Source organism: Salvelinus namaycush, chromosome 21 (genome assembly GCF_016432855.1).
Source record: "Salvelinus namaycush isolate Seneca chromosome 21, SaNama_1.0, whole genome shotgun sequence".
Classification (NCBI taxonomy): Eukaryota; Metazoa; Chordata; class Actinopteri; order Salmoniformes; family Salmonidae; genus Salvelinus; species Salvelinus namaycush.
Window position 1 is genome coordinate 56,062,945 of NC_052327.1, and position 15,189 is coordinate 56,078,133.

Sequence of the window (15,189 nt, forward strand, 5' to 3'; positions counted from 1 at the left end):
CAGTCACACACCCGCATTCACCTTGCAGTCTATGAATATCATTAACTGGCTCTACCAAAACCACCACAACAGAAAGACAGTCTTTGTGTTGGATTCGGATTAGAAAGAATGAACAACACCCATTTTTATCTTCTTCACCTTTTGGATTTAAACCACCATCCATTGTTGTGGCTTTAAACCACCACCATCCATTTTTAATGGCATGCCATTGGCTACACTGGCTATCATTTTGGATTTAAATGTTTTCCCTCTGGTAGGTCTTGTGGTTGATTTCTACGACAGGTTGTGGAAACATTGGGGCATCCGGCATCATCAGTGGGAATATGTGCTGATTAGTCCTATAGGCCTGCACTATTTAGGATATACAGCCTGCAACCAGCAGCAGCCTAGACGTAACTCTTCCCTCTTCCTCCCCTGGTAACCCCGGTTGTGCATGTGTTGCACTTGCATGCGTTTTTTTCCCCCCTCCCACTGTGGCGTGCGGTGCTCATAGAGTTGCCGTTGTGATGCTGGGAACTTATTGGAGACATGCTTAAGGGACGCAATGGGCTTGAGCGACGAAAAGGATCGCATTGTGATAAACGTGGGAGGGACCAAGCACCAGACATACCGCGGTACCCTACGTACCCTGCCCGGCACCCGTTTATCCTGTCTGGCCGAACCCGACGCGCCTAGTCACTTCGACTGGGACGACAAACATGAGGAATTCTTTTTCGACCGCCACCCTGCCGTTTTCGCCCATATCCTTAACTATTACCGAACTGGTAAACTGCACTGCCCTGCCGATGTCTGCGGACCTCTTTACGAGGAGGAATTGGCATTCTGGGGCATCGATGAGACGGACGTGGAGCCTTGCTGCTGGATGACCTATAGCCAGCACCGGGAGGCGGAGGAAGCGCTTGATAGTTTCGGCGGGGGTGCCCTGCTCGACTTAACCAGTAATGAAGATCAGGACCCGGAGTTCGTGACCGACCCGGGGGATGGGGTTGGTGATGAGGCAGATGAGATGACGAGGAGGTTGGCGCAGGGGTACTCTACCGACATAAAGGCAAGGGGCCTGTGGGGTCGTTGGCAGAAACGCATGTGGGCTCTGTTTGAAGACCCCTACTCTTCTAAATATGCACGGGTGAGTAAGAGAGATATTTCTCTACTGTCCATAATCTCTATTTCCCTTTCCAATTGATATTAAGCCTAATGATGGATATGTGGTTTCATGATGAATGAGAGATTTACAGAGATGGAGATTGATAGAGGACTTCCAGCCATGTGATGTGGAGAGGGTCTTTGTGAGAGTGACCTTGAGATGGCAGGCTAGTCTACTCCCCAGGGACTCACCAGGGAGCTCTACAGCAGGAGAATGTTACTGTAACAGTCAGGTGGGAAGGAATAAATGTTGACCAATGGATCCTAACCACGAGCCTACTTTCACCCCTAGATTGTGGTCAATGGGGCTCTGATCAAAAGTAGGACACTGAATAGGGAACCCGTCTGGGACACAGATGATGTCAGCAAAAAAAACAGAGAAAGCCGAGTGTATCTCACCACGAGTATTATAACCCTTTCTTACTAAGCTGAGCCAAACCGTGCCAAGCTGAGCTGTACTGCACTGGCATCCACCATGGTTCCTGGAACAGTACTGGAAAGGACAATAATAAAATAAAATATCAAAGACAGCACAGTTTGCCTATGGTTCAGTTTGGGACAATAGTGTGAAAAGGTGCTACATGTCTTTGTACCAAGATCCTCCTGAACATGAGAATAGCTTACCTGGGATGTTGGTATTTATGTTGGTTATTTAGTTTGGTTAAACAAGGTCTATGAATCCTCCTGGACTAGCCTGGGGCCAGATCTGTACCATTTAGTTTGGTTAAACAAGGTCTATGAATCCTCTTGGACTAGCCTGGGGCCAGAACTGTCTGTGCTGTCTTAGTGAGTGTGACAATGGCCATAGGAGTTGGCAAGACAGCACCAACCAGGCTACTCATGGACATGAGACTAGAATAACTGGGTGGGATGTGGGCAGTTTGAGAATACATGGGAGGTTGGCAGTTTGAGAATACCTGGGATATTGGCAGTTTGAGAATACCTGGGATATTGGCAGTTTGAAAATACATGGGAGGTTGGCAGTTTGAGAATACCTGGGATATTGGCAGTTTGAGAATACCTGGGATATTGGCAGTTTGAGAATACCTGGGATATTGGCAGTTTGAGAATACATGGGATGTGGGCAGTTTGAGAAAACCTGGGATATTGGCAGTTTGAGAATACCTGGGATATTGGCAGTTTGAGAATACCTGGGATATTGGCAGTTTGAGAATACCTGGGATGTGGGCAGTTTGAGAATACCTGGGATATTGGCAGTTTGAGAATACCTGGGATATTGGCAGTTTGAGAATACCTGGGATATTGGCAGTTTGAGAAAACCTGGGATATTGGCAGTTTGAGAATACCTGGGATGTGGGCAGTTTGAGAAAACCTGGGATATTGGCAGTTTGAGAATACCTGGGATATTGGCAGTTTGAAAATACATGGGATTTGGACAGTTTGAGAATACCTGGGATATTGGCAGTTTGAGAATACCTGGGATATTGGCAGTTTGAGAATACCTGGGATATTGGCAGTTTGAGAAAACCTGGGAAGTTGGCAGTTTGAGAATACCTGGGAGGTAGGCAGTTAATTTGGTTAGAATACCTGGCTGGGTGGATATTGGCAGTTAGTGTTGGTTAGAATACCTGGCTGGGTGGATATTGGCAGTTAGTGCTGATTAGAACACCTGGCTAGGTTTGATATTGGCAGATAGTGTTGGTTAAATAGGTCAGGTCAGCATGTTGAGTAAACCAGATCTTTAGCACCAGCAGCAGTTGGCAGTATCTGATGGCAGACCTCCAGCCTGAGATGGTACACAGATTGCTGCTCCACGGTTGGAGAGACGAGGTTCTTGGACCTGTTATTACGGGCAGGCTTCCATCTGGCCTGGTCCTATGGTCCTCGATGGTGGTGATAGTGAAACGACTTTGCATCCGAAGACATTTTGGTAACATTTTATTTGAAGCATTATAACTTGTTGTAAGTAAAGCCTGCTGTTATAATGCATTATAACTTGTAAGTAAAGCCTGCTGGTATAAAGCATTATAACTTGTAAGTAAAGCCTGCTGGTATAAAGCATTATAACTTGTAAGTAAAGCCTGTTGTTATAATGCATTATAACTTGTTGTAAGTAAAGCCTGCTGTTATAATGCATTATAACTTGTAAGTAAACCCTGCTGGTATAAAGCATTATAACTTGTTAGTAAAGCCTGCTGTTATAATGCATTATAACTTGTTGTAAGTAAAGCCTGCTGTTATAATGCATTATAACTTGCTGTAAGTAAAGCCTGCTGGTATAATGCATTATAACTTGTAAGTAAAGCCTGCTGTTATAATGCATTATAACTTGTTGTAAGTAAAGCCTGCTGTTATAATGCATTATAACTTGCTGTAAGTAAAGCCTGCTGGTATAATGCATTATAACTTGTTGTAAGTAAAGCCTGCTGTTATAATGCATTATAACTTGTAAGTAAAGCCTGCTGTTATAATGCATTATAACTTGTTGTAAGTAAAGCCTGCTGGTATAATACATTATAACTTGTTGTAAGTAAAGCCTGCTGGTATAATACATTATAACTTGTTGTAAGTAAAGCCTGCTGGTATAATGCATTATAACTTGTAAGTAAAGCCTGCTGTTATAATGCATTATAACTTGTTGTAAGTAAAGCCTGCTGGTATAAAGCATTATAACTTGTAAGTAAAGCCTGCCGTTATAAAGCATTATAACTTGTTGTAAGTAAAGCCTGCTGGTATAATGCATTATAACTTGTTGTAAGTATGTATGAAATCATATAATACTTTTAATAAGCCTTGTAAGTTACTGTATCAACATTTTAAATGGAGTGAAAATGGCGGGATGAGTATTAGATGATTATAAGACATTATAAAGGTTCATACATGCTCATGACAAGTCTAACAATGTATTGTAACTGCATCATAATGCATGCTCCAAGTAGAAGGTTTTTATTATGTCATATTTCCACTCTTTTAGACCAGCTAGGTGAAACCCTCTACCCAAATACTGCAGCCTGTGTGTCGTGCTGCTCATGCAGCTGTGTGACATGGCAATTGATATAATTACAGGATAAGGTGGGCACACGGCCAATCAACATGAAGTTAACACTCTGATGTTATCACCCACTATAAAAGTACGAGTTATTACAGGTCCAGAATACACAACGCCGTTAAGATCAGAAATACAGTTGATTATTAATTGAGTAGCCGTTCAGATTGGAGTTGTTGATTGATTGTTTATGCCTGACTTGCTCTTGTTGTGTGGCAGACGGGGAAGACAAGTTGATTGGTGAGTGGTGATTATTATTAAACAGAGTGAAAGTAGCCGACTTCTCAGATGCTCAGCATCTCGTCCTCAAGTTTTTGTTTTATTATAAAATTTGTTTCACATAACTCTTAACTCGGACCGTTGTCTAAAATCCCGACCACCGGACACCATTCAGAGCTGCCATACATTTCAGTGTGAGAGCCATACATTTCAGTGTGAGAGCCATACATTTCAGTGTGAGAGCCATACATTTCAGTGTGAGAGCCATACATTTCAGTGTGAGAGCCACATATTTCAGTGAAAGCTATATATATTTAATTGTGAAAACCAATAAGCCATATATTTCAGTGTGAGAGCCATACATTTCAGTGTGAGAGCCATACATTTCAGTGTGAGAGCCATACATTTCAGTGTGAGAGCCATATATTTCAGTGCGAGAGCCATATATTTCAGTGAAAGCTATATATTTCATTGTAAAAGCCAATAAGCCATACATTTCAGTGTGAGAGCCATACATTTCAGTGTGAGAGCCATACATTTCAGTGTGAGAGCCATACATTTCAGTGTGAGAGCCATACATTTCAGTATGAGAGCCACATATTTCAGTGAAAGCTATATATTTCATTGTGAAAGCCAATAAGCCATACATTTCAGTGTGAGAGCCATATATTTCAGTGAAAGCTATATATATTTCATTGTAAAAGCCAATAAGCCATACATTTCAGTGTGAGAGCCATACATTTCAGTGTGAGAGCCACATATTTCAGTGTGAGAGCCACATATTTCAGTGTGAGAGCCACATATTTCAGTGTGAGAGCCATACATTTCAGTGTGAGAGCCATACATTTCAGTGTGAGAGCCATACATTTCAGTGTGAGAGCCACATATTTCAGTTAAAGCTATATATATTTCATTGTGAAAGCCAATAAGCCATACATTTCAGTGTGAGAGCCACATATTTCAGTGTGAAAGCTATATATTTCATTGTGAAAGCCAATAAGCCATACATTTCAGTGTGAGAGCCATATATTTCAGTGAAAGCTATATATTTCATTGTAAAAGCCAATAAGCCATACATTTCAGTGTGAGAGCCACATATTTCAGTGAAAGCTATGTATATTTCATTGTGAAACCCAATAAGCCATACATTTCAGTATGAGAGCCACATATTTCAGTGAAAGCTATATATTTCATTGTAAAAGCCAATAAGCCATACATTTCAGTGTGAGAGCCACATATTTCAGTGTGAGAGCCACATATTTCAGTGTGAGAGCCACATATTTCAGTGTGAGAGCCATACATTTTAGTGTGAGAGCCATACATTTCAGTGTGAGAGCCATACATTTCAGTGTGAGAGCCACATATTTCAGTTAAAGCTATATATATTTCATTGTGAAAGCCAATAAGCCATACATTTCAGTGTGAGAGCCACATATTGCAGTGTGAAAGCTATATATTTCATTGTGAAAGCCAATAAGCCATACATTTCAGTGTGAGAGCCATATATTTCAGTGAAAGCTATATATTTCATTGTAAAAGCCAATAAGCCATACATTTCAGTGTGAGAGCCACATATTTCAGTGAAAGCTATATATATTTCATTGTGAAACCCAATAAGCCATACATTTCAGTGTGAGAGCCACATATTTCAGTGAAAGCTATATATTTCATTGTAAAAGCCAATAAGCCATACATTTCAGTGTGAGAGCCACATATTTCAGTGAAAGCTATATATTTCATTGTAAAAGCCAATAAGCCATACATTTCAGTGTGAACAAGACAGGACCTCAGCAATGAAGTTTGACAGAGCTTTATGGAGAACAGAATATAATTGACTTGGACTAGATCACAGTGTCTGTTAATTATAGGCAGTATTCAGTTAGATTCAGATTCAGAATTCTGTTTGATTCAGATTCAGATTTTTGTTTGATTCAGGTTTGATTCAGATTCAGATGTGATTCAGGTTCACATTGTAATGAAGTAGGGCAAGGTTTGAGCTTTATGAAGCACGGCATGTGGTTAATTATTACAAGTGTTAATTACAGACTGTAGTAATCACAGTGGACACATCACGTGACAGTGGAACGACCCCCTATCACTGTCTCTGTTGTCACTCATTACTTTTTTTATTTAACCTTTATTTAACTAGGTTAAGTCACAGTGAACATAAACTAGGATTAGCCAACCAGGGCAAGAACTTAGAAATAGAATCTAGTCACTATCTAGTCTTTCTACTTCTATGGGCAGAACAACCCTGGTCGTCACCATAGAGGCCAAAACAACCCTGATCGTCACCATAGAGACCAAAACAACCCTGGTCGTCACCATAGAGACCAAAACAACCCTGATCGTCACCATAGAGACCAAAACAACCCTGGTCGTCACCATAGAGACCAAAACAACCCTGGTCGTCACCATAGAGGCCAAAACAACCCTGATCGTCACCATAGAGACCAAAACAACCCTGGTCGTCACCATAGAGACCAAAACAACCCTGGTCGTCACCATAGAGACCAAAACAACCCTGGTCGTCACCATAGAGACCAAAACAACCCTGGTCGTCACCATAGAGACCAAAACAACCCTGGTCGTCACCATAGAGACCAAAACAACCCTGATCGTCACCATAGAGACCAAAACAACCCTGGTCGTCACCATAGAGACCGAAACAACCCTGGTCGTCACCATAGAGACCAAAACAACCCTGGTCGTCACCATAGAGACCAAAACAACCCTGGTCGTCACCATGGAGACCAAAACAACCCTGGTCGTCACCATAGAGGCCAAAACAACCCTGATCGTCACCATAGAGGCCAAAACAACCCTGGTCGTCACCATAGAGGACAAAACAACCCTGGTCGTCACCATAGAGACCAAAACAACCTGATCTTCACCATAGAGACCAAAACAACCCTGGTCGTCACCATAGAGACCAAAACAACCCTGCTCGTCACCATAGAGACCAAAACAACCCTGCTCGTCACCATAGAGACCAAAACAACCCTGGTCGTCACCATAGAGGCCAAAACAACCCTGCTCGTCACCATAGAGACCAAAACAACCCTGCTCGTCACCATAGAGACCAAAACAACCCTGCTCGTCACCATAGAGACCAAAACAACCCTGGTCGTCACCATAGAGGCCAAAACAACCCTGCTCGTCACCATAGAGACCAAAACAACCCTGCTCGTCACCATAGAGACAAAACAACCCTGGTCGTCACCATAGAGACCAAAACAACCCTGGCCGTCACCATAGAGGACAAAACAACCCTGGTCGTCACCATAGAGACCAAAACAACCCTGGTCATCACCATAGAGGACAAAACAACCCTGATCGTCACCATAGAGACCAAAACAACCCTGGTCGTCACCATAGAGACCAAAACAACCCTGGTCGTCACCATAGAGACCAAAACAACCCTGGTCATCACCATAGAGGACAACACAACCCTGTACTGGCTGTGCTGATGGTGTACTGGCTGTGCTGATGGTGTACTGGCTGTGCTGATGGTGTACTGGCTGTGCTGATGGTGTACTGGCTGTGCTGATGGTGTACTGGCTGTGCTGATGGTGTACTGGTGGTGCTGATGGTGTACTGGTGGTGCTGATGGTGTACTGGTGGTGCTGATGGTGTACTGGTGGTGCTGATGGTGTACTGGCTGTGCTGATGGTGTACTGGTGGTGCTGATGGTGTACTGGTGGTGCTGATGGTGTACTGGTGGTGCTGATGGTGTACTGGTGGTGCTGATGGTGTACTGGCTGTGCTGATGGTGTACTGGTGGTGCTGATGGTGTACTGGCTGTGCTGATGGTGTACTGGTGGTGCTGATGGTGTACTGGTGGTGCTGATGGTGTACTGGTGGTGCTGATGGTGTACTGGTGGTGCTGATGGTGTACTGGCTGTGCTGATGGTGTACTGGCTGTGCTGATGGTGTACTGGTGGTGCTGATGGTGTACTGGTGGTGCTGATGGTGTACTGGTGGTGCTGATGGTGTACTGGTGGTGCTGATGGTGTACTGGCTGTGCTGATGGTGTACTGGTGGTGCTGATGGTGTACTGGTGGTGCTGATGGTGTACTGGCTGTGCTGATGGTGTACTGGTGGTGCTGATGGTGTACTGGTGGTGCTGATGGTGTACTGGTGGTGCTGATGGTGTACTGGCTGTGCTGATGGTGTACTGGTGGTGCTGATGGTGTACTGGTGGTGCTGATGGTGTACTGGCTGTGCTGATGGTGTACTGGTGGTGCTGATGGTGTACTGGCTGTGCTGATGGTGTACTGGTGGTGCTGATGGTGTACTGGCTATGCTGATGGTGTACTGGTGGTGCTGATGGTGTACTGGTGGTGCTGATGGTGTACTGGCTGTGCTGATGGTGTACTGGTGGTGCTGATGGTGTACTGGTGGTGCTGATGGTGTACTGGTGGTGCTGATGGTGTACTGGTGGTGCTGATGGTGTACTGGCTGTGCTGATGGTGTACTGGTGGTGCTGATGGTGTACTGGCTATGCTGATGGTGTACTGGTGGTGCTGATGGTGTACTGGTGGTGCTGATGGTGTACTGGTGGTGCTGATGGTGTACTGGCTGTGCTGATGGTGTACTGTTGGTGCTGATGGTGTACTGGCTATGCTGATGGTGTACTGGTGGTGCTGATGGTGTACTGGTGGTGCTGATGGTGTACTGGCTGTGCTGATGGTGTACTGGTGGTGCTGATGGTGTACTGGTGGTGCTGATGGTGTACTGGTGGTGCTGATGGTGTACTGGTGGTGCTGATGGTGTACTGGCTGTGCTGATGGTGTACTGGTGGTGCTGATGGTGTACTGGTGGTGCTGATGGTGTACTGGCGGTGCTGATGGTGTACTGGCTGTGCTGATGGTGTACTGGCGGTGCTGATGGTGTACTGGTGGTGCTGATGGTGTACTGGCTGTGCTGATGGTGTACTGGCGGTGCTGATGGTGTACTGGTGGTGCTGATGGTGTACTGGCTGTGCTGATGGTGTACTGGCGGTGCTGATGGTGCTGATGGTGTACTGGCTATGCTGATGGTGTACTGGTGGTGCTGATGGCGTACTGGTGGTGCTGATGGTGTACTGGCGGTGCTGATGGTGTACTGGATGTGCTGATGGTGTACTGGTGGTGCTGATGGCGTACTGGTGGTGCTGATGGTGTACTGGCGGTGCTGATGGTGCTGATGGTGTACTGGCTGTGCTGATGGTGTACTGGTGGTGCTGATGGCGTACTGGTGGTGCTGATGGTGTACTGGCTGTGCTGATGGTGTACTGGTGGTGCTGATGGTGTACTGGCGGTGCTGATGGCATACTGGTGGTGCTGATGGCGTACTGGTGGTGCTGATGGTGTACTGGCGGTGCTGATGGCGTACTGGTGGTGCTGATGGCGTACTGGTGGTGCTGATGGCGTACTGGTGGTGCTGATGGTGTACTGGCGGTGCTGATGGCGTACTGGCGGTGCTGATGGTGTACTGGTGGTGCTGATGGTGTACTGGCTGTGCTGATGGTGTACTGGTGGTGCTGATGGTGTACTGGTGGTGCTGATGGTGTACTGGCTGTGCTGATGGTGTACTGGTGGTGCTGATGGTGTACTGGCTGTGCTGATGGTGTACTGGTGGTGCTGATGGTGTACTGGCTATGCTGATGGTGTACTGGTGGTGCTGATGGTGTACTGGTGGTGCTGATGGTGTACTGGCTGTGCTGATGGTGTACTGGCTGTGCTGATGGTGTACTGGTGGTGCTGATGGTGTACTGGCTATGCTGATGGTGTACTGGTGGTGCTGATGGTGTACTGGTGGTGCTGATGGTGTACTGGCTGTGCTGATGGTGTACTGGTGGTGCTGATGGTGTACTGGTGGTGCTGATGGTGTACTGGTGGTGCTGATGGTGTACTGGCTGTGCTGATGGTGTACTGGTGGTGCTGATGGTGTACTGGTGGTGCTGATGGTGTACTGGCGGTGCTGATGGTGTACTGGCTGTGCTGATGGTGTACTGGCGGTGCTGATGGTGTACTGGTGGTGCTGATGGTGTACTGGCTGTGCTGATGGTGTACTGGCGGTGCTGATGGTGTACTGGTGGTGCTGATGGTGTACTGGCGGTGCTGATGGTGTACTGGTGGTGCTGATGGTGTACTGGCTGTGCTGATGGTGTACTGGCGGTGCTGATGGTGCTGATGGTGTACTGGCTATGCTGATGGTGTACTGGTGGTTCTGATGGCGTACTGGTGGTGCTGATGGTGTACTGGCGGTGCTGATGGTGTACTGGATGTGCTGATGGTGTACTGGTGGTGCTGATGGCGTACTGGTGGTGCTGATGGTGTACTGGCGGTGCTGATGGTGCTGATGGTGTACTGGCTGTGCTGATGGTGTACTGGTGGTGCTGATGGCGTACTGGTGGTGCTGATGGTGTACTGGCTGTGCTGATGGTGTACTGGTGGTGCTGATGGTGTACTGGCGGTGCTGATGGCATACTGGTGGTGCTGATGGCGTACTGGTGGTGCTGATGGTGTACTGGCGGTGCTGATGGCGTACTGGTGGTGCTGATGGCGTACTGGTGGTGCTGATGGCGTACTGGTGGTGCTGATGGTGTACTGGCGGTGCTGATGGCGTACTGGCGGTGCTGATGGTGTACTGGTGGTGCTGATGGTGTACTGGCTGTGCTGATGGTGTACTGGCTGTGCTGATGGTGTACTGGTGGTGCTGATGGTGTACTGGTGGGGCTGATGGTGTACTGGTGGTGCTGATGGTGTACTGGTGGTGCTGATGGTGTACTGGCTGTGCTGATGGTCTACTGGCTGGGCTGATGGTGTACTGGTGGTTCTGGCTGTGCTGATGGCGTACTGGTGGTTCTGGTGGTGTACTGGTGGTGCCGATGGTGTACTGGTGGTTCTGGTGGTGTACTGGTGGTTCTGGTGGTGTACTGGTGGTTCTGGTGGTGTACTGGTGGTGCTGATGGTGTACTGGTGGTGCTGATGGCGTTCTGGTGGTGCTGATGGCGTACTGGTGGTTCTGGTGGTGTACTGGTGGTTCTGGTGGTGTACTGGTGGTGCTGATGGTGTACTGGTGGTGCTGATGGCGTTCTGGTGGTGCTGATGGCGTACTGGTGGTTCTGGTGGTGTACTGACTGTCTTGATGGCGTTCTGGCTGTGCTGATGGTGTACTGGCTGTGTTGATGGCGTTCTGGCTGTGCTGATGGTGTACTGGCTGGGCTGATGGTGTACTGGCTGTGCTGATGGTTTACTGGCTGTGCTGATGGTGTACTGGCTGGGCTGATGGTGTACTGGCTGTGCTGATGGCGTACTGGTTGGGCTGATGGCGTTCTGGCTGTGCTGATGGTGTACTGGCTGTGCTGATGGTGTACTGGCTGTGCTGATGGTGTTCTGGCTGTGTTGATGGTGTACTGGCTGTGCTGATGGTGTACTGGCTGTGCTGATGGTGTACTGGCTGTGCTGATGCCGTTCTGGCTGTGCTGATGGTGTACTGGCTGTGCTGATGGTGTACTGGCTGTGCTGATGGCGTTCTGGCTGTGCTGATGGCGTACTGGCTGTGCTGATGGTGTACTGGTGGTTCTGGTGGTGCTGATGGTGTACTGGCTGTGCTGATGGTGTACTGGCTGTGCTGATGGCGTACTGGCTGTGCTGATGGTGTACTGGCTGTGCTGATGGTGTACTGGCTGTGCTGATGGCGTACTGGCTGTGCTGATGGCGTACTGGCTGTGCTGATGGCGTACTGGCTGTGCTGATGGCGTACTGGCTGTGCTGATGGTGTACTGGTGGTGCTGATGGCGTTCTGGCTGTGCTGATGTTGTACTGGCTGTGCTGATGGCGTACTGGCTGTGCTGATGGTGTACTGGTGGTGCTGATGGTGTACTGGTGGTGCTGATGGTGTACTGGCTGTGCTGATGGTGTACTGGTGGTGCTGATGGTGTACTGGCTATGCTGATGGTGTACTGGTGGTGCTGATGGTGTACTGGTGGTGCTGATGGTGTACTGGTGGTGCTGATGGTGTACTGGCTGTGCTGATGGTGTACTGGTGGTGCTGATGGTGTACTGGCTATGCTGATGGTGTACTGGTGGTGCTGATGGTGTACTGGTGGTGCTGATGGTGTACTGGCTGTGCTGATGGTGTACTGGTGGTGCTGATGGTGTACTGGTGGTGCTGATGGTGTACTGGTGGTGCTGATGGTGTACTGGCTGTGCTGATGGTGTACTGGTGGTGCTGATGGTGTACTGGTGGTGCTGATGGTGTACTGGCGGTGCTGATGGTGTACTGGCTGTGCTGATGGTGTACTGGTGGTGCTGATGGTGTACTGGTGGTGCTGATGGTGTACTGGCGGTGCTGATGGTGTACTGGCTGTGCTGATGGTGTACTGGCGGTGCTGATGGTGTACTGGTGGTGCTGATGGCGTACTGGTGGTGCTGATGGTGTACTGGCGGTGCTGATGGTGTACTGGATGTGCTGATGGTGTACTGGTGGTGCTGATGGCGTACTGGTGGTGCTGATGGTGTACTGGCGGTGCTGATGGTGCTGATGGTGTACTGGCTTTGCTGATGGTGTACTGGTGGTGCTGATGGCGTACTGGTGGTGCTGATGGTGTACTGGCTGTGCTGATGGTGTACTGGTGGTGCTGATGGTGTACTGGCGGTGCTGATGGCATACTGGTGGTGCTGATGGCGTACTGGTGGTGCTGATGGTGTACTGGCGGTGCTGATGGCGTACTGGTGGTGCTGATGGCGTACTGGTGGTGCTGATGGCGTACTGGTGGTGCTGATGGTGTACTGGCGGTGCTGATGGCGTACTGGCGGTGCTGATGGTGTACTGGTGGTGCTGATGGTGTACTGGCTGTGCTGATGGTGTACTGGCTGTGCTGATGGTGTACTGGTGGTGCTGATGGTGTACTGGTGGGGCTGATGGTGTACTGGTGGTGCTGATGGTGTACTGGTGGTGCTGATGGTGTACTGGCTGTGCTGATGGTCTACTGGCTGGGCTGATGGTGTACTGGTGGTTCTGGCTGTGCTGATGGCGTACTGGTGGTTCTGGTGGTGTACTGGTGGTGCCGATGGTGTACTGGTGGTTCTGGTGGTGTACTGGTGGTTCTGGTGGTGTACTGGTGGTTCTGGTGGTGTACTGGTGGTGCTGATGGCGTTCTGGCTGTGCTGATGGCGTTCAGTGGTGTAAAGTACTTTAGTAAAAATACTTTAAAGTACCACTTAAGTAGATTTTTTGCATATCTGTTCTTTACTTTACTATTTATATGTTTTACAACTTTTACTTCACTACATTCCTAAAGAAAATAATGGACTTTTTACTCCATACATTTTCCCTGACACCCAAAAGTACTCATTACATTTTGAATGCTTTGCAGTACAGGAAAATTGTCTAATTCTACTTGTACTTTGACTTTTGATACTTAAGTATATTTAAAACCAAATACTTTTAGACTTTTACTCAAGTAGTATTTTACTGGGTGACATTCAATTTTAATTGAGTCATTTTCTATTAAGGTATCTTTACTTTTACTCAAGTAAACAGCGCGTAATGAGGCAGAGCTTTCTTCTGACTCAGTTAATGCAGGGGTCAGTAAGGGCCTAACGGTGGCCAATGCCGAGGCAGACGGGGCAAAGGTCATGACCATCGTCTACCTGTGGTTCCGCTTCACAAGAGGAGCAGCCGTGCATCATGGTGATGCGGAGTTCTCTCAGCTCAGAATGTGAAGGAAAAATATATTAAATACACATCTAAAATATTTCTTATGGAATATACTGAATAATCAAATGAACTGATATAATAGTAGCCGGAGACTGTATTACAACAGCTATCACAACTCACAGTAAAGGTAGATAGCTACAATAATCTGGCAGGAGTTGTACAGCACCCGCCAAATATTTTAGAGTGAGCCAACCTATGACCACAGGGCTGGAGCAAGAGAGATATCGTGTTTAAATGTATGCTTATTTATACGAAACACACACGTGGTAGAGAAGCCCGAAGCGGTGGATTGGACAGTGAGGAGACAGACAGGATGTTCTGTAACCGAAAGCGGTGGATTGGACGGTGAGGAGACAGACAGGATGTTCTGTAACCGAAAGCGGTGGATTGGACGGTGAGGAGACGACAGGATGTTCTGTAACCGAAAGCGTGTGGATTGACGGTGAGGAGACAGACAGGATGTTCTGTAACCGAAGCGGTGGATTGGACGGTGAGGAGACAGACAGGATGTTCTGTAACCGAAGCGGTGGATTGGACGGTGAGAGAGACGACAGGATGTTCTGTAACCGAAGCGGTGGATTGGACGGTGAGGAGACAGACAGGATGTTCTGTAACCGAAAGCGGTGGATTGGACGGTGAGGAGACAGACAGGATGTTCTGTAACCGAAGCGGTGGATTGGACGGTGAGGAGACAGACAGGATGTTCTGTAACCGAAGCGGCGGATTGGACAGTGAGGAGACAGACAGGATGTTCTGTAACCGAAGCGGCGGATTGGACAGTGAGGAGACAGACAGATGTTCTGTAACCGAAAGCGGTGGATTGGACGGTGAGGAGACAGACAGGATGTTCTGTAACCGAAAGCGGTGGATTGGACGGTGAGAGACAGACAGGATTTCTGTAACCGACGGTGGATTGGACGGTGAGGAGACAGACAGGATGTTCTGTAACCGAAGCGGCGGATTGGACAGTGAGAGACAGACAGGATGTTCTGTAACCGAAGCGGCGGATTGGACAGTGAGGAGACAGACAGGATGTTCTGTAACCGAAGCGGCGGATTGGACAGTGAGGAGACAGACAGGATGTTCTGTAACCGAAAGCGGTGGATTGG

General features: G+C 47.8%; 1 protein-coding gene across 1 annotated transcript; it reads left to right on the forward strand.

The window, feature by feature from the left end:
- The first annotated feature begins 544 nt into the window (after nucleotides 1-544).
- Nucleotides 545-4,387, forward strand: LOC120065992 (potassium voltage-gated channel subfamily C member 1-like). The gene is made up of 2 exons (XM_039017032.1): nucleotides 545-1,126; nucleotides 4,370-4,387. Exons 1-2 carry the CDS (start codon nucleotides 545-547, stop codon nucleotides 4,385-4,387), a joined length of 600 nt encoding a protein of 199 aa, XP_038872960.1.
- Nucleotides 4,388-15,189: the final 10,802 nt, after the last annotated feature.